The 21,554-nt window shown below is 38.6% G+C and overlaps 2 protein-coding genes across 3 annotated transcripts in view; one reads left to right on the forward strand and one right to left on the reverse strand.

The window, feature by feature from the left end:
* Positions 1-1,321: 1,321 nt before the first annotated feature.
* On the reverse strand, positions 1,322-19,517 carry HESX1 (HESX homeobox 1). 2 transcript variants are annotated; one of them, XM_019724201.2, is made up of 6 exons: positions 18,843-19,517; positions 18,160-18,175; positions 3,255-3,521; positions 2,556-2,755; positions 2,179-2,280; positions 1,322-2,082 (listed from the first exon to the last, which is right to left on the reverse strand). In XM_019724201.2, exons 3-6 carry the CDS (start codon positions 3,409-3,411, stop codon positions 1,984-1,986), a joined length of 558 nt encoding a protein of 185 aa, XP_019579760.2. In that variant the 5' UTR covers positions 3,412-3,521; positions 18,160-18,175; positions 18,843-19,517; the 3' UTR covers positions 1,322-1,983. The 2 variants fall into 2 exon arrangements, with proteins under 2 accessions (XP_019579760.2, XP_019579759.2); XM_019724200.2 differs by lacking the exons at positions 18,160-18,175; positions 18,843-19,517 and having other exon boundaries at positions 3,255-13,022.
* Positions 19,518-19,583: 66 nt separating this feature from the next.
* The window catches only part of APPL1 (adaptor protein, phosphotyrosine interacting with PH domain and leucine zipper 1), a 33,431-nt gene continuing 31,460 nt past the window's right edge, over positions 19,584-21,554 (forward strand). The window contains exon 1 of the mRNA XM_019724191.2: positions 19,584-19,775. Within this exon, the coding sequence (XP_019579750.2) occupies positions 19,722-19,775 (54 nt within the window). The 5' untranslated portion in view covers positions 19,584-19,721. The remainder of the gene's footprint in view (positions 19,776-21,554) is intronic.

A 21,554-nucleotide genomic window follows, 5' to 3' on the forward strand; every position in this document is an offset into this window, starting at 1 on the left:
CACAGAATTCTCACGCTCTTCAGAAATTTGGGGATTACGTTTAATTTTAGAGAAATTGTAGATAAACTGTGATTACTCTTTGAAAATCTCCATTTCTGAAAAGTACTACTTCAAAAGTACTTAAATATTAATATTGTGGAATAGTTTATGTGCAGGGCTTGAAATCTTATCCTAAACTAAGCAATAGTTAAGAAAGACACAGCTATATGTCTGACATGACTTGAATTATTCACCTGAAGTAGGTAAATATGGCTTTTGGGATTAAAATAAAAGGCTATTTGAAATAGTTTACCCATCACATGACACTCTCCTCTCCAACCCACACCTGGTGACTTCGTCCTTCAATTTAATATAATTTCACAGGAACATAATGAAGAGCAAAGAAAGCTCTTGGCGGATAAATTTTGACAAATACATTTTATCAATAATCTTTCAAATTTTATATTAATGAAAGTAGCTCTTTATATTGGAAAAAAGTGGCCCAGTCTGACAGTAGAGTCTTCCTTGGAAAAATTTTAATGCCTCTGTTCTTCCAGTTGCTGCCCTTCTTTCCTCCTCTCTTTTCATCTCAGCAATAGAGGAACAGAAGCACAGCTTAATGCTGACCAGTTGTGGGGACACAGAGCACTCTACCCCAAAGGTGCTCTCTGTAAATGATTTTAAAAAGCTTCAAAATCTGAGTCATGCTACTTTTCCTTAGCAATAGTAGGCAAACTCCCTTTAGTCTTTCTCATACAATATGAAAAAAAGAAAAAAAGGAAAAAAGAAAAAATAGTACAATAAGAACCTTCTACTCTGGTTATCACTGGGAGAGAAAAGGACAGAGAGATAGGAAAGAAAGAAAAGGGAAGCAAGGAAGACTTCAATTCAAATAGGCAAACTTGAAATAATGGCTTCCAGGAGACAAAATCAGCATCCTCCAGCTAACATTTCAAAAAAACACCCACTTTGGCCTTCCACTGATTAACTGGAAAAGAAATACCCAGATTTCCAGGAGTAGGACTCCTTTCTTGTGATGCTCTTTTATCCTAGTCTCATCTTCAGTTGACAGATACAATGGCAAATGCAAAGAAAATACATAGTTTTTGTCCCATAAAGTGCCCTGATTATCTCCAGCAACTATGTCAGATCACATACACAAGGCAGCTGCTACCCTACCTTCCCAGTCAACATACGGTAGTACTTTGTAACAAAATGCACAGCTGATTGGAAATCACTACACTAGAAATAGATTTCAGCTAGACGATCATTATCTCTTTAACGAACGATATTAAAGCACAAAATTAAATGAACTAGAAAAATATTTTAAAATTTGCATTTATTTGCCGTTCAATTCTTTTGTGCCGTGTAATACCGATGGTATGAATATGACAACTGAAACTTTTCTCTCTCTACTTTGGTATAATGACTTTGCTTAAAAATCAACACCAACAACCTGAAGTTGGCATGCTACAAGGATTTGTATTGATATATGGTGAGAAGTTCTCACTGTTTTATGCCAGACATCAAGAGAAACTAAAGATTCACAGATAAATAATATTGTATAATACATGAAAAGTATAATCATGTTTCAAAATGCACTTGAAGCAAACTAATTGAAACAAATCACACCTTTGTGTCATTCATCAGATTATTTTCCTTGAATTATTTTGTAAATGTAATCCAGTTTGTGGAGTCACTTAGTTATGAGTTTACCGATTTCAGCAGACTAATTTGATTAAATTTGCTCACTTAAAAAATAGCTGGCTTTTTCTCAATGTTTATTAAAATATATAGGAAAGGCCTTTATGGTATCTACAAGTGCCCAAGTATAATACGTACCATGATATAATAGTAATTATTTACATTTTTAGAAAAAAATTACAATATTCAGATTAAATGCAGAAAAGAAAACATCACATTTTAAAAAGTTGGTATTTCCTGTTGATATTGACTCTTCATATTCTGCAACTGGAAGGTAATTTCACATGTTTAGTTTTCTACCTATTCCAAGACATTCGTGTTGAAATTTTTTTTCGCCATTAGAAACTGTGATTCTCTATGGGACCGCTTCAGTTTTGCACGCCGATTTTGGAACCAGATCTAAAATTAAGAAAAAATAAAATAGATCTCAGAAATATTATTTCACTATTCTCAACATTTCAATCATCAGGAATAACAACTAAACTTGAAGATTACCTGGATTCTGTCTTCCTCTAGATTCAATTTTTGAGCTAAGTCTTCTCTGATATCAATGCCAGGATAGCAGTTTACTCTAAAGACATTTTCCAAAACTTCAATCTAAGAATAAGGAAATAGCTATTTAAAATGTTGATACTTGGTATGTCATCATAAAATGGACTTTAATTTGTATAGCAAAATAATTGCATTTAAATCTTGGACATTTAATCTGTATGCCTTTTTTTATAATGACTATCCAGAAACTGTTAAAAATGATACAGTCTATTGTTTCATTAATATGGCCTAAATTGAGATGCCAGAGTGAGTGGGCTTTTGCTCAACGGGGCGTCAGTTAAAGACTCTGTATTATCATTATTAGTGAAAAAACTTCCCACCTGGTTTTGAGTAAAAGCAGTTCTTGGTCTTCTGCCTCTATACCAACTCAACTCTCTTTTCAAAGACAGTCTTTCTGAAGCTGAAAAGTAATTTTCATATTTCAAAACTCTTTCTTCGGCCACCGGGTGACCGACAGTACAAGGGAATAAGATCCCATTAGGAAGGCTCGGGACATGTAGACACAGGTTCCCATCTTTCTCTAAAAACAGAAAAATAAACCCTATCGTAAATGTCCAATCCCATATTCCACAAAGTTCTATAAGAAATTTCAGGAACATGTCTCTAATTACCCTAGTGTCGTTCTTCTGAGTTTCACAAGAGAACTGACCTCTCATCAACCAAAAACCAAAAAGCAAGCAAAAATGAAGACCCTGCCTTGGTGACAGAGAATATTTTGGTCTCTGCATGTCATTTACTTGTCAGTGAAAAAAGATTTAGAATACCTGATGTGTCAAATAAACAGAGATGTTCTGAAGTAAATGCACGTTCTTGGCATTTCCTGTGAGAGCACCTGGACTTAAGGCTGGTATTTTTTATTTCCCCTAGAACTCAGCTATAGGCATGAAAGCCATAGATACCTCAGTTACGTAACTGGATGAAACTGCAGTTTCTAACTCGACGTATTAATAGTATAAAATTAAAGGCCAAATTAAACAGTGCAAGTAACAAAGAGTGTAAAAAATTCGGTTGTTGCCTACCTGAGGAGCTGCAGGTGTCTGCCGAGGGCCTATGGGGTTTCATTGATGGAACACAGTCTTTCTTCTGGTCCAGTCCCAAAATGCTCTCAATTGAAAAGGAGCAGGGGGAAGATTTGCTTTCCCCACGCCGAGCACCTTCCTGAAGGCTGGGAGACATGGTCGCACGGGCTGCACCAGTAGACAGCTGTGGTGTCTCTGTGCCCCTGGGCTGGCTCTGCCCCACTCGTCCAGGGCTGGGATCTTCCTGCAGTTCACTTTATGGCTCCTCTGACAAGGGGGTTGGATTTAGAATGTCACTAATTAAAATCCTGTCTTAGAAAGTTTTAGCATGTCAATGAACACCCAGCCAGCAGCTCGAGGAGTTAATTGTTTACTTGTTTGCAAGTAATTAGCAACTAATGGCTACACCAGGGGGGCCACCTACAGGGACAGAAAGTGTTATCTCTTCTAAGCAGAACAGACTTAACTTTCTCGGAAGAAGTGATGCACAAACTAACACTCCTCTTTGATTGGAAATCATTAATGTATAAAATCATGCTTTTTATTCTGAAGTTTTTACTTTCATTGGCTCCAGTTACCTAAACATACAGGCAAGATAGGAAAGCAGTCAAGTAATAAATAATCTAATTTAAGTGAATTTTCTTCCAAGGAAATTCGAAAAAGTAATAATCTCTTAATGCTATTACGGTAATTCTGATGAAAATGACTTTTTCATATGTAGATGTAATTGTAAATGTTGTCAATGAAAACACAATAGTATTTGGAGTGCAGCATACTGGAAAAGGTTGGCAATGTTATTAACACTGAGTGTAATTGTCTTCCAAGCGCTTAGATTAATTCATAAGGAACAGTTGCACCAAGTATTTTAAATAATTAATGAGATAATTCCCTTCTTTCATCTTTTCTTTTAAATGAGAGAGATACAAGTTTATATGAAGATTCTCATATAACCACCTCCAAACAATTTAAAAGCAAGACTTCAAACTAAAGGGAAGAATTTCTCTTCTCACCACAGTTATTTCAAAGAAAAGAACATAGTATATTATATTTTTTAAAGAAAAATTTTCTTCTGTCGATCTTCTGATGGACTGGGGGTTTTCCATGAAGACAAGATGTTTGTGAAAAATAACCAAGAACAGAATGTTTTAATTTTGTAATCCTAAGAAAATCTGAAATTGAAAGAGAAATATTGCAGGTAATCGGGAAGATTTTTAAGTGGCCACTGCCCCAAAAAGGTGTGTTACTTTTAGTTCTTGTATGCTGCTGTTCCTTTTTTCCAGTACCTTCTTGATGATAAATTTAAATGCTTGGTTTCATCCTGCATTTAAACGACTTGGCTTTTCTTCAGGGAATGGGAAAAGTAGTCTCCTCTCATAGAAGAAACAGCCCTTACAGGATAGAGCTCAGCTTCATCAGATTTTGTCCTATCGTGATGTCACAAATACAGATCTAAATTCCTCCTTATGCAAGCTCTTTGTACGTGAAACAAAAGATTCTCATACAAAACAGCAACAGGCACAGAGAGGAGGGGTTTATAAATATACAAGTAAAACCATGCTGAGAATGAATAAACTAGTAAACATTTATGCCTAATACAGGTTTTGCCCATAGTGCCTTGTGATGTAGCCTGTGCAAAAATGGGGTGACTGTAATCTGGGAAGACTTGGAAGAGGACAGACAACTCATAACCTTCCCAGACTCCTTTCTCTCCTTTGAGATGTTCATTCATTCATCCATTCATTCCACAATTGGTTGAGCACCTGCTCAGCACCAGAACAATCAGAATAGGCTCCTTGCCCCATGAAGCTCACAGTAGTGCGGGGTGGGGTGGGGGTGGAAAGACAGGCAATGAACAATAATGATAAGTAAGTACATTATCTCCTACATTAACCAGTTATAAGAATGGAAAAAGTAAACAGGTGAGTCAGGTAAGTTGGATCATCAGTGCAGAAGGTGGGAAGAGCCCCCCCAGAGTAGCGCCTCAAAGTGCAAGTTGAGAGGATGCTGCAGCACATGCTGAAGTAACTCGTCTCCCCAATTTCTTTTTTATCAACAAGGTCATTCCAATATTTTTATTCCTCTTGAGTTGACTTTATCTGGATTTACATAAAACCAGTTTATATATGGATGAATTGAAAATAAAAGGTAGGAAAGAATTTCTCTAAAAATGTGGGGTAACTGTTCTATCATATATTCACTCGATGGATTTTTATAGAGTCCTTAATATGTGCTAGATACCATCCCAGGTGCTAGAGATCAGTGATGAACAACACAAGGTAACCAGAGAGTGATAAACACACTGACAGGAATAAACAAGGTGATGGTGATGAAACATAAGAGGACTGGGGGTGAGGAGAGGGACTTTAAGGATGGGGGTTGGGCAGGCCTCCCTAAGGAGGTAACAGTTTAGCTGAAGCTGAGGATGAGAGAAAGCCAGCATGCCAAGATCTTGAGGAAAAGCATTCCAGTCAGAGGGAGCAGTAAGTCCAAAGGTCTTGCAGCTGAAAAGCACTGGAATATTTGAGGAAGAAAAGGCATTAGCCAAAGGGAAGCGAGTGGAACCAGATGTTGCTGTTTGGAGAGCCAGGCCTGGCTGGAAACGGACAGCCTTTATAATAATGAGTTCAAGTGCAAAGGGAAGCCAGGGTAGGATTTTAAGGTGGGACTGATAGGATAGTCTGAGCTGTTTTTACTCACAAAGCTTCTGACAAGAAATATGTATGGGTTTTCCATATCAAGAAATTCTCCAATTCTCTGCAGACAACAACTGGGTGTCCTACAATTCAATTCAATTCTGACACTAACTACCGAGAGGTTAGCATGGACCCCACAGGTTAAGGGCCCAGTGCCATAGGACTGCCCCCACTTCAGAAGCCAGTCACAAACCCCAGGTTGCTACTTGTACTTCTGACCAACTGGCTATAAATCTGGGGTTCCCACAAACCCCTCCTCATGTGCTAGAATGGCTCACAAAATTCAGGAAGGCACTTTATGTCTACTGGTTTATTATAAAGGATACAACTCAGGAACAGTCAAAGGGAAGAGACGCACGGGCAAGGCAGGGAGGAAGGAAGGTTCCATGCCCTCTCTGGGCAAACCATCCTCCCAGCAACTTAATGTGTTCACCAACCTGGAAGCTCTCCAAACTGCTGTTTAGGGATTTTTATGGTGGTTTCATTACATAGGCATAATTGATTAAATCATTGGCTATTGATGATTGACCTCAATCTCCAGCCCCTTTCCTCTCCCTAGAGGTTAGCAGGTGGGGCTGAAAGTTCTAAATTTCTAAGTAAGGTTGATAAACCTATAGGCAGGTTGATCAAGAACAAAAGAGAGACTATAAATTACCAATATTAGTAATAAAGAGGTGATATTACTACACAGACTACAGACATTAAAAAGATGAAATAATATTATGAACAACTTTATAAAAACAAATTCAACAACATAAAATGAACGAATATCTTGAAAAACTATGATTACCAAAACTGAGACAAGATGAAATAGAAAATATGACTAGTGATATATCAATTAAAAATTGAATAGGTTATCAAATTCTTTCACACAAAGAAAACTCTAGGCCCAGACAACTTCTTTAGTGAAATTTACCAAACATTTAAAGAAAATTTTAAGCAAGTACCAATCTCACACAAACTCTTTCAGAAAATGGAAAGGGATCCTTCTAAATTTGTTTCGTGAGGCCTAAGCCTGGTAACAGAAAATTCAAAAAAAATTAGAGACCAATATCCTTCATGAACACAGGTATAAAAACCTTAAAATATTAGATTTAATATAGAAACATACAAAAAGGATAATATATTGTCACTAAGTGGGGCTCTCCCCAGAAAGGCAAGGATGGTTTAGTATTCAAAACTCAATCAATGTAATTCATTGTATTACCAGAAAACAAGGAGAAAATCATTTGATCACATTAACAGATACAGAAAAATATTTATTCATGATTAAAAACAAATCTTTCAGTACATTAGGATTAGAAGTAACTTCTCATCTATAGGGCATCTATAGAAATAATTGGCTAACATAACATTTAATGGTGAAATATTGAATGCTTTCTCCCTAAAATTAGGAACAAGGCAAGAATGTTCACTTTTAGCTTCTCTATTCAACATTATATTTTATCTAAGCCAGTGCAATAAGGCAAGAAAAAGAATCAGAAGTCATATAGATCAGAAAGGAAGAAGTAAACTGTCTCTATTCACAGATGACATGATTGTTTACATAGAAAACTCTTAAGAATCTACAAAATAATCTTTAAAAAGTAAGATATCATTTATGTGATGTTCTAGAACACAGAAAACAAGCTTATATTGAAAATTCAGAAAGTAGAGATGAAGGTGGTGATTCCATGGGAAGAAGAATGAGGAAACTTGGAAGGTAATGGTAATGTTCTATATCTTGCTGGGGTTTGGATTACATAGATGTATGCATTTGTCAATACTCATTGATTGGTACTGTCTAAAATTTGTTCACTTCAACTTCAACAAAGAGACAGTAAGAATAAAAAAGGACATAGAAACCATAAAAAAGAACCAGTCAGAAATGAAGAATACAATAACTGAAATGAATAATTCATTAGAAGGAATCAACAGCAGATAACATGGAGCAGAGGATTGAATTAGTGATTTGGAAGACAAGGAAGCAGAAAAAAACCAATTGGGAATAGCAAAAAAAATTTTTAAAAACACACGAAAAAACAAGTTTAGGGGACTTTAGGAACAACATCAAGCATAACAACATTCACATCCTAGATATACCAGAAAGAGAGAGAGCTATTGAATAGAGAGAATGGAGAAAGGTATTGAAAATGCTTTTGAAGAAATAATGACTAAAAATTTCTCTAACCTGGTGAAGGAAATAGACACACAAGCCCAGGAAGCACAGAGTCTCAAACGAGATGAAATCAAAGAGGCCCACACCAAGACACATCATAATTAAAATGTCAAAGGTTAAAGACAAAGAGAGAATCTTAAAAACAGCAAGAGGAAGGCAGTAAGTTACCTACAAGGGAGCTCCCATAAGACTGTCAGCTGATTTCTCAACAGAAACTTTGCAGCCTAGAGGGATTGGCATGAAACATTCAAAGAGATGAAAAGCAAAATTAACAAAATTACTCTACCCAGCAAAGCTATCATTTATAGTTGAAAGACAGAAAGAATTTTGCAGACAAGACAAAGCTAAAGGATTTGCTTTGACAAAATATTGACAAACCAATATTACAAGGTACGTTAAAGGGACTGCTTTAAGAAGAAGGGGAAAAAAGAACATAAACATGAATAATAAAAAAGTAATAACGATATATCTATGAACAATTACTTTCAATGTAAATGGATTAAATGCTCCAATTAAAAGACATAGGGTAGCTGAGTGGATATGAAAATTTGTATATGTTGTCTACAAGAGACCCACTTCAGATCAAAAGATACACACAGACTGAAAGTCAAGGGATGGAAAAAGATACTTCATGCAAATAGAAATGAAAAAAATCTGGGTAGCAATACTTATACCAGACTAAATAGGCTTTTAAAAAAGACTATAATAAGAGACAATGAAGGACACTTCATAATGATAAAGGGATCAATCCAACAAAAAGGGAATTATCTTTTGCAAACATTTATGCACCCAACGTAGGAGGACCTAAATATATAAAGCAAATACTGATGGACATAAAGGGAGAGATCAACAGTAATACACTCATAGTAGGAACTTCAATACCCCATTGAGATCAATGGACAGACCTTCCAGACAGAAAATAAAAAAGAAAACAGTGGCCTTAAATGACACACTAGATCATATAGATTTAATTGATATTTTTTGAGCATTTCACCCCAAAGCAGCAGAATATACATTCTTTTCAAGAGCACATGAAACATTTTCCAAGATAGACCACATGACAGGCCACAAAACAAGTCTCAATAAATTTAAGAAGACTGAAATTATATCAAGCGTCTTCTCCAACTACAATGGTATGAAACTAGAAATCAATTACAAGAAAAAAAACTGAAAAATACACAAACACATGGAGGCTAAATAGCATGCTAGTAAACAGTGAATGGGTTAACAATGAGATCAAGGAAAAAAATCAAAAGATACCTTGAGACAAATGAAAATGAAAACACAATGACCTTAAATCTATGGGACATGGTGAAAGGAGTCCTAAGAGGAAATTCATAGCAATGCAAGCCTATCTTGAGAAACAAGAAAAATCTCAAATAAACAATCTAACCATAACCTAAAGGAACTAGAAAAAGAACAACAAACAAAGCCCAAAGTGAGAAGAGAGGAAATAAATAATAAAGATCAGAATGGAAATAAATGATGAGAGTCTAAAAACAAGAAAAAACACATAAAAGATCAATGGAACCAAGAGCTGTTTCTTTGAAAAGATAAACAAAATTGATAAACCGTCAACCAAACTGATCAAGAAAAAAAGAGAGGACTCAAATAAATAAAATCAGGAATAAAAGAGGAGAAGTGACAATTGACACCACAGAAATACAAAGGATGATAAAAAATATTATGAACAATTATATGCCAACAAATTGAACAATCTGGAAGAATGGATAATTTCCTAAACACATACAATTTCCATGGCTGAATCAAGAAGAAACAGAAAATCTGACGGGCTGATCGCTACTAATGAAATCAAATCAGTAATCAAAAAGCCCCCAACAAACAAAAGCCCTGGACCAGATGGCTACACAGGTGAATCTAACCAAACAGTCAAAAAAAATTTAACACATATTCTTCTCCAACTATTCCAAAAAATTCAAGAGGAGAGAAGGCTCCCAACCTCAGTCTACAAGGCTCCCATTACCCTGATTCCAAAGCCAGACAAAGACGTTACAAAAAAAGAAAATTATAGGCCTGTATCCCTGATGAACATAGACGCAAAATTCCCCAACAAAATATTAGCAAACTGGATTCAGCAATACATTAAAAAGATCATACACCATGGTAAAGTAGGACTTATTCCTGGGATACAAAGTTGGTTCAATATCCACAAATCAATTAACGTGATACACCACATAAACAAAATGAAGGATGAAAATCATATGATCATATCAATAGATGCAGAAAAAGCATTTTGACAAAATCCAACACTCAGTTATGACAAAAACTCTTTGCATATTGGGAATAGAGGGAACATACCGCAACATATTAAAGGCCATACATGACAAACCCATAGCTAACATCATATTCAATGGGGGAAAGCTAAAAGCATTTTCCTTAAGATCAGGATAAACACAAAGATGTCTACTTTCACTACTTATTCAACATAGTATTTTAAGTTTTAGCCACAACAATTAGAAAGAAAAATAAATAAAAGACATTCAAATTGGAAAGAAAAAAGTGAAACTGTCATTATTTGCAGATGACATGATACTATATAGAGAGAACCCTAAAGATTCCCCCCAAATCTATTAGAATTGATAAGTGAATTCAGTAAAGTAGAAGAATACAAAATTAATCTTCAGAAAATCAGTTGCATTTTTATACACAAATAACAAACTATCAGAAAGAAAACAATCCCATTTACAATTGTATACAAAAAAATACCTAGGAATAAATTTAACCAAGAAGGTAAAAGACCTATACTTGGTAAACTGTGAGACACTGACAAAAGAAAGAAGATACAAATAAATGGAAGCATATACCGTGCTCATATATAGGAAGAATAAACAGTGTTACAATGTCCATACTACCCAAAGCAATTTATAGATTCATGTAATCTCTATTAAAATACCAATGGCATTTTTCACAGAACTAGAACAAATAATTCTAAAGCTTATATGGAACCACAAAAGACCCTAAATAGCTATAGCAATCTTGAGAAAAAAGAACCCAGCTGGAGGTAGCTCACTACCAGATATCAAACTATACAACAAGGCTATAGTAATCAAAACAGCATGGTACTGGCATAAAAACAGACACACAGATCAATGGAACAGAATAGAGAGCCCAGAAATAAACCCACATTTGTGTGTTCAATTAATCTATAACAAAGGAGGAAAGAATAAACAATGGGGTAAAGATAGTCTACTTAATAAATGGTGTTGGGAAAACTGGACAGATACATGCAAAAAAAAAAAAAAATGAAACTAGACCACCATTTTATACCATATACAAGAATAAACTCAAATGTATTAAAGACTTAAGTGAAAGACCCAAAACCATAAAACACTGATAAGAAAAAATAGACAATAAACTCTCTGACATTGCTCTTAGCAATATTTTTTTCTGATGTATCTCCTTGGGTAAGGGAAACAATAGAAAAATAAACAAATGGGACTACATGAAACTAAAAAGTGTTTGCAGAGCAAAGGAAACCATCAACAAAATGGGGAGACAACGTACTAATTCAGAGAACATATTTGCCAATGATACATCCGACTAGGGGTTAATACCCAAAATTTATAAAGAACTCATACAACTCAACACCAAAAAACCGTACAATCCAATTGAAAAATGGGCAGAGGACCTGAATAGACATTTCACCAAAGAGGACATACATAATAGATGGCAAATCTATTTTGTTTTGTTTTAGTAACTTTTAAATCTACTCAGGTTTTGATAACAAGTTATTTTCTAATTGTGTATTTCAAACAAGTCCCAAATCATTAACATCAGGAAAAATGCCTAATGTTTTCGGTGTTTTAGCAGATTTTTATAAATCAACCATATAATTATTATGTTCACAGTCTGTGAGCATAAGAAATACAATAAACAAAGCTTTAATGACACTTGTCCCTTCCTTTTGCATAGGAATTATACTGTTCTATTTGAGGCTCAGTATTTTTAAAGATTAAAACATGTTTTGTACGATAAAATAGTTTTGTTTTTTTAACTATTATACCTTGTCTCCTAGAACAATGCCAAAGTAGACATTCAATAAATATTTGTTGAGAGTGAATAAATGGATTGATAGATGGGTGGAACTAGGAAGAGGTGATATTTGTAAACTGGACAGGCAATGTAAATGCTGTGGGTTTACTACTGTTGCCATCGTTTTTTAATGTGTAAAGTTACTCCCAGTTTTCTATGAACCACTTATATATTATTCCAAGGTAATCCACAAATTAGAAGACATTATGGCATTTGTAACTAAACTTAATAAAAAGTGAGATGGGGGATCTATTTTTAAAATCTGAGCTCAAAATTTAAAAATCCTGAATCATGTTGAACAATGGGCATCCGTGGCCCTCTGTCATTCCTAAGGCCCTCATCTCGATGCCACTGTTGTCACTTGAGACACACGGTATCTTTCCCGGTGATTACAAAGTTCGGGAGAGTCTGGACTGTTTCATACACACTTCTACCTCCCATGACCCATCACAGTGCCTGTCACACAGGAGGTACTAAATAAAGGCATGTTGACTGAGTTCACTTTATTTATAACATTTAAAAACCCTTTTAGCCTTTGTTCTTCTCAAATACAGTTTCAGATACGTATTTATATTTTCAAATGAAAATTGCTTTCAGTATAGTGCCTTGAACATATCAGGCTCTTCATTAAAAAAGTTGATATAAAATCACTTGAAACACAAATGCATTTTCATTTAAAAAGATTCATTCACTATCACAGCACACAGAGTAAAATATGTAGTCTCCTTCAGCTGTACCCCATTTTCACTCCCCAACCTACTGGCTACCGCTGCTATCAGTTTAATGCTCCTCCTTCTGGTCTTTTTAAATCGCCTTGACATAAATAGTAGGTGGATGCACACATATGTTTTTATCCACATGGAGTCAGACAGGTATTGTTTTGTTGCGCGGTTCACCCTCCCCACTCCCTCCACCCCCACTCTACACCCCAGCCAAAACGCATATAGCTCTGCCTCCTTCTTCACCAGTTACTTGGAGCGATACATCAAGTGGGTAAACCATAATTTATTGAGCAACACCACTGATAATGAGCACTTAGGGTTGTCTCCAATATTTTTTTTTACTATAACAAACATTATGACAATGAAGACCTTGCACATACATGTTAGTACACATGCAGTATTTCCAGGGAAAATTTTCTTGGAAGTGTGTATTTCTTTTTGGTGGACACTGCCATATTTCCTTCTAAGAAATCTTGATCAATGAACACTCCTACCCAGTCTAGCCCTTGTCCTTCTGTCCTCCCCCGAGTGACAGGAAATAAGGTAACTCAGGGCTCAGCTAAATGAGACTCCGATTTTCCCCAGACTCAACATTCAAAGATAAAAACACTTCATGATTTAGGGCTCTGAGAGGCTCAGACCTACACTTTAGCGCCATTTAGTCTAATCATTGCAGATTAAACGGGAGTTGTCAGTTAACCTGATAACCTGATTGTTATTTGCAACATTTTTTGTAGGGAACAAATGTTATGGTTTTACCAACTGAAAAACAAACTTTTGAATCATAACATTTATTAAACTCCAGCATATATCAGGGGGTGCAGTAAGTGCCTAGGAGAAGAAATGATTTCTGCCCTCAATAAACTCATGATCAAGAAGATAATAATAAACATTAATAGTTAGGTATCTCATATAACTATTTCAGCTTTCTCAACATTTGGTTCAAATCACAACCTCTATTAAAGGTGTTTTTATCCAAACCAGAGCAAAAGTCAAAGTTCTCACAACAGGCCACAGGCTTAACACGATGCGGCCTCCTCTTCCTCACTCTTCCCTGTCAGACTCCCCCTGGCTCACTCTTCTGCCACCCTGGTCTCCATGTGATTCTTAAAACAGGCCAGGCCCCTCCTGCCTTAGGGCTTAGGGCCCCTGCCCTGGTGATTCCTCTTGTTGAACTGCTTTCTCCCCAGAGTTCCCATCCCTTACCTCAAGTTTTTATTTAGATGTCTCCTTCTCAATGCAGCCTGCCTGAGGAGCCTGTTTAAAATTGGCAACTGCTTCCCCAGCCCATTTTCCCTGATCTATTTTCTACAGCACTTACCACTGTCTAACATACTATACTTGTAATAAGACTTATTGTGTTTATTTATCATCTTTCTTTCCCCTCACCATCCCCACTAACCTGTAGCTCTAAAAGGGCAGGATCATTTTTAATATTTTGTTCATTACCCAGTAAATATTTGTTGAATGAAGACAACCATTTCCTGAGGTAGTTGCTAGTACTTTGAATCCCCAAAACTAAATTAACAGCACCACCTCGTGTTCTTGGAGGGGTGTGCTGATTAGCTCAGATTTATTTGCATCAGCTGTGAGATAAGCAGTAGTGGTTGAATCAATTCTGTTACTTTGTTTTTTACTGCCCTCTGTGGTTTTGTAAAAATTTAAACGTTTGCAATGATTAAACAGTATGGGACATATTGACTTCTCTAGGAGCAACCTCTTCTCCACTGATTTGCCTGTTGCTCCCCAGAATTCTTGTGGGGTTAGGAGTGTCATAAGGTCTTATGTCTTTTAAAGGTAGGGCATCTCCCCCTCCCCACTGTCAACCCCCCACCCCAAAGAAACAGGGTAATAGCCTTTGCTGTTTTGGTACCTACACCTGTCCTCCAGAATATCAAAATACATATTTATTGATTTAAAAATTTTTGTTTAGGTCATAAAAGTCCTTAAGTGAAAGTGACAAAACACTAGCAAGGGTAACGGTAATATTGTTTAAAACAGTATCAGGATTCTCTAAGATAATGAGCACAATCTTCTGATTTAGAAAACACTGGTTTCTTTAGATATGATAAAAAGTGACAAAATGAAAATGAAAGTTGCCTTAAAAGCATTAAAATACTTAATATTTAACAGTAAATAATGAAAAGAATAATTAGCTACTTTTTAATGAGTGCTTATCGTGCCCAGCACTATTCTGAAAGCTCATTGTCGTGCGGGAGACCCTGCTCGCTGCGCCATTTGTCGTGCCGGGCGGCCTGCGGGGTCTCTGCTCCCGCTCCCCATACAAGAACGCAGGACATGGTGAGGCCAAAAAGGAACACCCATGGAGCCATAGGTAGGGGAGTCATACCACTATATTCTCTCTGGAGGCACTATACTCTCACTGGAGGCTGGATCCACACTGTCCGCAAACCGCCATCCACACTTGCCAGCCCAGCCGCCATCTTCTTGCTAGCCCCCATTCTTCCTCTCCTCTCCTCTCTCCTAGCGTAGCCGCAGCAGTTATATTAGTGGCCAATGGCTCACTGGTTACAGCTGACGGCCAACTAGCCACAGCTGATGGCCATGCAATCACAGTTGGCCATTTACTACCTGAGTCAGCACCTGTCTATGTGAGGCCGAGAGCCTGGAAACTACTTTCTGGGGCTCTGCCCCCACACTCATTAATCATCTTCACAACTTTATAATGTAGGTTATCTATATTAAGCCTCATTTTTCAGATGACAGAATGGAGACACAGAGAAATTAAGTAACTTGACTAAAATCACAGAACTAGGAAAGAATGGAGCCAGGACTCAAAGCCGGCTAGGCTGGATCCATAGTCCATGTCCATGAGCTCAGGCCCATGCTTTCATCCCATTTCATCCAGAAATGAGAACGATGCTGCTTTGTTTCAAAGTTCTTGGCCTGGCCAAAGAAATTAACTTACTAATGTCCTCTTTTTCCAAAAAGGAATCCAGGCAACCATAAAAGAAACAGCAGGACATACAACTATTCTAGGAATAAAGTTTTATTTTTTATAGTCAAGAAAGTAGAAGCTACAGAACTTACCTTGCGTTCTAAGGATGCTGTGGCAAAGAGCAAAAGCAACACTTAACATCAAGGTCAAAGGCAGAGGATGGTGTGCAGTGGCATAATGAAGAACCAGTTGGTTCTTGCTGCCCATCTCTTATGCAGGGAGGCATGCAGGGTCTCTGGTCCTGCTCCCCACATAAGAACGCAGGACATGGTGAGGCCAAAAAGGAACACCCATGGAGCCATAGGTAGGGGAGTCATACCACTATATTCTCGCTGGCGGCTGGGTTGGAGACACAGGAAGCAGGAGCCACTCGATCTTTAACCTGCCATCCACTTCTCTGCCAACCAACCCCACTTATTAGCTGCAATCCGCCCTGCGACTTGCAATCCGCTCTTGCCAGCTCAGCCACCATCTTCTTGCTAGCCCCCATTTTCTATTAGCGTAGCCATGGCAGTTATATTAGTGGCCAATGGCTCACTGGTTACAGCTGACGGCCAACTAGCCACCGCTGATGGCCATCCAATCACAGCTGATGGCCATTTACTACCCGAGTGAGCACCTTTCCACGTGAGGGCGAGAGCCTGGAAACTCCACTTCTGGCCCTGTCCCCACATCATCCATCTCTTTTTGCAATCTACTCCTCAGAACTGTTGATCCGACCCTCCAATCGCCCAAAGCTTCCTCCCACTCTAACACTGGTGGTAATGTTTTAAAGTGGATGAAAGAGACTCAGTTTCCCAAATTACCAATTAATATGCTCATTTCTTGAATTGGGTTCATCTCACCTGGATGTTAAGAAAACAAATGAATTGTCTGTTAAAGTGAGTCCATTAAGGAGTGATTGATCAGGTAACACCCAGAATTATTTGCATTGTATACTATATATTCTTAAAAGGAGTATGAAATCCCCAGAATTTCAGACTGATTGGATCTTTCTGGGGATATTTGTGAATAGGAGGCATCCCAGGCTCTCCAGGTGATTCTGGAAATGGTGCCCCTCTCACCATCCTTAGCTGGAACCTAGGACTCCTTTCCTAAATGTTTACTTCACTCTTTAAATTTTCTAAAATACAAGGTTATCTGGGAAAGGGAAATGGTTATTCTCCATTTTGGAGAGTTTTTCCAACATGTGCTTTGAGGATTATCTGCTTTGGAGTCATTGGGGAGACTTCCACCCCACTTCTGACCTACAACATCAGAATCTTCCAGCTGGGCGCAGAGATCTGTATTTTAACAACCCTCCCTATATAACTTGTATGTGTGTATGAGTTTGCTAACTACTAACCTAGGGGGATAATTTGAAAAGCAAAGCATCAGCGTCATTTGGGTTGTTGGATTCTTTCCTATTATAGACCACAGATCAGAACTTCAAGCGGTATCATGTAAAAACCTAATTATAAGAAGATCAAGTATAATTTTAGGAGACTAATAATTAACAAACCTAGTTACAGGATTGTATGTCCTTTTGTTATAAATTATATGTGTGAAACATCTCAATGAATTATATGTATGAAACGTCTCAAAGAATTCTTTGGTGGATATCGTTTAATCCTGCCTTGCTTTCCATAAAATTAACCAGCTGGCCAAAGTTTTTACTATGCTTCCCACACGTGAGTCTCCAGTAACCCCTGAGGCATTCTCTCTGAACAAAATGAACAAGACTCATTTCCTGTATAAAAGGAACTGAGTTTGGTCAACTGTACAGAATTTAGGCTGATTAAACTTAAATTGGTTATCAAAGAAAACTGTAATTTAGAGATGTTTTAAAATAGGAAATACAAACATCTTTTTGAATGAGCAAAGGATACAGCAGCTTAAAGATAAAGAATCCAAATAGAAGGCTTTTTAAGATTTATTTCTAGTTTTATAATTTGACTAAACCACCTCTCCACCGAATTCAATGTCTTGTTTATTTGTCTCATTGTTTAATCAGCTGAGCCTGATAAGAATTCCTTGCCCCTCTCTGATAATATAAAAGCCTCTTGAGAATCTTTTACAAAATTAGTTTAGATGAACATAACATACAAAAAAGGCAAATTATTTAAGTTGATAATGCCCCACCCAAATAATTCAGATACCTACCAGCATTTTTCACTGGAATTATTTGGTTTGGCCAAGTTAACTGGCCAAATCCCTTCAGCTACACTTCTTTCTTACACTTTGTTTTCACTTGTCACTTGCTCCTGCTTTTCATCAATTACCACTACCTCTCCTATTCACTTACAGTCTAAATTATAGTTCAACCAAGAAGGTCACTTACCTTGAATGTCTTCCTTCTTTAGAGCCAGGTTGCATGCCAGTTAAAAAAGAAATATCAAAGGACAGACTTGGGTGGCTGGGATCTAAGCAGCTGGGAACCAGTAGCACTATGCAACAACTGATTCCAAAACCACCTTTCGAAAACTAGAGATCTCTTCTAGAGGGTGACTAGTTGATAATCTATGGGGAGAGCTTCTATTTAAAGCTTGTAACACTAATTCTGTGAAACTATACTGCAAGTCTGCCTGGTAAAGCTTTTAAAACCCGATTTTTATCTTTGTTCAAGAGATCATGGGAAACTCTAGAATTTTAGTTGAAAATATGTGACTTTCATTCCCATTACTGTATTTGGCTTTGTTCCACTGTATCTGAATTCATTCCAATGTATCAGTGGAAACAGGCAACTAATAACTTTTACTCAGCATTTCTTATATTTCTTGAATGAAAATGGGATGGATTGGTGGGATTAATGGTTAGATTTTTTTAGAAGACAATAGTGATTTTGTCATTTTCTCTTTATACTAATGAAAGCTTCTAATAACTCTAGAGAAATAAACGAGGAGGCAGTGTGAGATTGGGGAAGATGGACAAACAGGTATCAGCTCTAATCCAGACCAGATTCTAGAAACAGAGCTTCATTCACTTTTCTCTAGTGTAAAATTAGAGGTTGAAGAAACTATTTACCTTCTTCTAGAACTTTTTGACCAAACAGAAATGCTAATCAGTTACCACCATCATTAACCAGTGATTTTTAAAAGATGTTTTCCTTTGTGATTTAAAAGAAATATGGAAGTCCAAATTGTGGCATATCATTTTCAGGGCCAGGTAAGAATTGATAAATTGGCAACAAATCACATGTTTTAAACTGAATATACTGATATCCACGTGTTCAGCAAAATAATTTCGAGTCTAATGCCCACGAATTTACCGGAAAGCCCTGTCACTGTCACAATTTCGCATCTCACAGACATTTGAGTTAGCCAGCACCATTTTGCTGGAGAGGGGGCGACTGGACGCTTCGGCAGGGTTGAGCAAGTCGTAATTTGAAAAACTAAAGAAAGGCGCCAGCAGTAAGGCCTCTTCCATGATCTTTGACGAAAAATGCTGAGAGGGAAGTAAAGCCGCCGCAAATCCCCCAGTGTGGTCCTCACTCGAGGTTCCGGTTCCCGGAGGCAGACGAGGTAGTGAGAGACGGTGCCCTGTGATTTACATCCAAACGCGCGCGCGCACGGTGTGTGCTCGCTAAGCTTAGGCAGCGCCGCCTCCTCCGCCTCCCAGGCCCGCGCTCGCCGCAGAGTCCTGCGAAGCAAGGACCTCCCAGCCAGTCCCACCACGCTGACGGGCGTCGCAGCGCGCCAACGAGCGCGCCGGGAGGCGGGGCAGGGAGGCTGAGGGGGCGGGATTTCCCGCCTGGCTGCTTAGCGCCTGGCGAGGGCGGAGCGGACAGGGAAGGCTGCAGCGCCTGCGATTGAGGGTGGGTGGGGGTTAGCTGCTGCGGGCGGGTCGGCGTGGAGAGCTGTGGGAAGCCTCCGCATCTCCTGCCGCCGCCCTCCCTCTGCCACGATGCCGGGGATCGACAAGCTGCCCATCGAGGAGACGCTGGAGGACAGCCCGCAGGTGAGGTGCGGGCGGCGGTGGGCCGATCACAGGCCTGGCGCCGCCCTGGCCGCAGGTGCCCGCCCCGGCCCAGGTGGGCGCCGCCGCCCAATGCTCCCTCTCTTCGCGGGCCGCGCCGGGAGCCGCGGAGGCCAGGTCGCTCGCCCGCGGCCCGCGTGGGCCTGCGCCGCTAGGCCGAGAGCTGCGCGCTGGGTGTGCGACGTCGGCGGGCGGCGACCGAGCCGCCGTCGCCTTCCCTCGTGTGCCCGGCGGTCACGTAAGCGCACCGGGCTGCCTTTTATTTGACAAGAGGTGTGTTTTTATCGCCTTGATGTGAGGTGGTAAAGCCCGATCCTGTAATTTTCTTCCCGAAAACCTCTTCGGAAAAAATGCAGGAGAAAGAACCCAGTAGACTTACTTAGATATTTCTGAGCAAGCTAAGGAAGAAAATGGATAGTTTTCTTAGGGAGATGCTGAAAAACTGTTCATTTGCCCGTGTGGAGAGTCATCGGCGAAGCCCGTCTTGGATCTTGGAGCCTCCTCGCGGAGTGTGTCCAGTATTGCGTCGGTGATTGTAGCCGCTGTCACTCGAGCTCTGCTCGGCGTGGGACGGCGCCTTCGCGGCTGCACCACTGCCGCACCGCTCCTTGCAGACTTAGCCCTAATAAACTCATCAAAATAAAAGCCCTGTGTTCTGTGTTTTGTGCGTTGGGGATAATGCTGATGTGATTGCTTTACCTTAAAACAATCTAGGAAAACATAACCATTTGTAATATTTTTAGTACTGAAGAATGAAACCAGCTATATTAAAAACATGGTGGGGCTGTAACTCGCATAAAGAAACTTCATCCTTAAGTCTTACACAATAATCTAAGATTTAAGACCATGTTGCTGGTTGGCTACCGCTTAGAATGAAGAAAATGTTCTGAAATGTTCATTTAGAACTACAGTTGCATGTATTTCATGTGTCTTGATAGTTTAATATGGCCCCAAAAGAACAAGAGGAAGGGGCTGGCAAGGTCCCTCTTTCCTGGGTGGCACGTCTGCCATGGATTTTGTGCCAATTTCAATTGCCAAGTTGAAATTGGGCTCTGATTGTGGAATTGATTTGTTTTTTTCATGCTGAAAGTTATCTTCACAAAGCAGTTGCCTGCTGGTAATGTACTCTTATCAGCCTATACTGACACAAAGAGAAACCCACATCTTGGCTTGACTACCAAAATTGCCAGTTCGAATTCTTAATGATTTTTTGGTATAAAGTTACAAGTTATATGTGTTTCAAACGTTTTGCAGAAGTTTGTGGGATGTATTTATTAGTCAGGTGCACGTTGTTCTTTTTTCTATTATCTAAGATTCAGTAGGTTGCCTTACCTTTCTTCTCTTACCTGGCCTTGTTTTTATAGCCCATAAAGACTATACACAGCTCAAAATGGGTTGTACAGTGCCCTAGCCATGACTTGTGAGGAGGACATAATCTCTTGACTCATATAATTTCTTGAACTTTTCACACAATTAGTTTACAACGTGAGCATTAGTTTTTCCTTTCTTTTTTTCTTTTTTACAAGCCATGTGCCGTAGTAGCATTACTGTGGTTTTTAATGAAATAGCCACATTGATACTGCAATTTCTGGAAGTAGTAATTTTGAGTAGACAATATTTTATTTGGGAAAATTAGTTGGGGACAACTGGGATTTAGAAAGGGAAGACACTTGGCAGTAATTCCCAGGGAGAACCTGTGGCAGTATGGAAAGCCCTGGATCTGGGACTCAGGATATAAGGGTTTTATTTTATGTTTATTTT

Source organism: Rhinolophus sinicus, linkage group LG10 (genome assembly GCF_036562045.2).
Source record: "Rhinolophus sinicus isolate RSC01 linkage group LG10, ASM3656204v1, whole genome shotgun sequence".
Classification (NCBI taxonomy): Eukaryota; Metazoa; Chordata; class Mammalia; order Chiroptera; family Rhinolophidae; genus Rhinolophus; species Rhinolophus sinicus.

Coding starts and splice junctions, on each gene's coding strand:
- HESX1 (XM_019724201.2), bottom strand. CDS start 3,411: ATGTCTCCCAGCCTTCAGGAAGGTGCTCGGCGTGGGGAAAGCAAATCT. Junction 2,281..2,555: donor CTGCTTTTACTCAAAACCAG/GTGGGAAGTTTT, acceptor CCTTATTCTTAG/ATTGAAGTTTTGGAAAATGT. Junction 2,083..2,178: donor TAGAGGAAGACAGAATCCAG/GTAATCTTCAAG, acceptor TCTTAATTTTAG/ATCTGGTTCCAAAATCGGCG.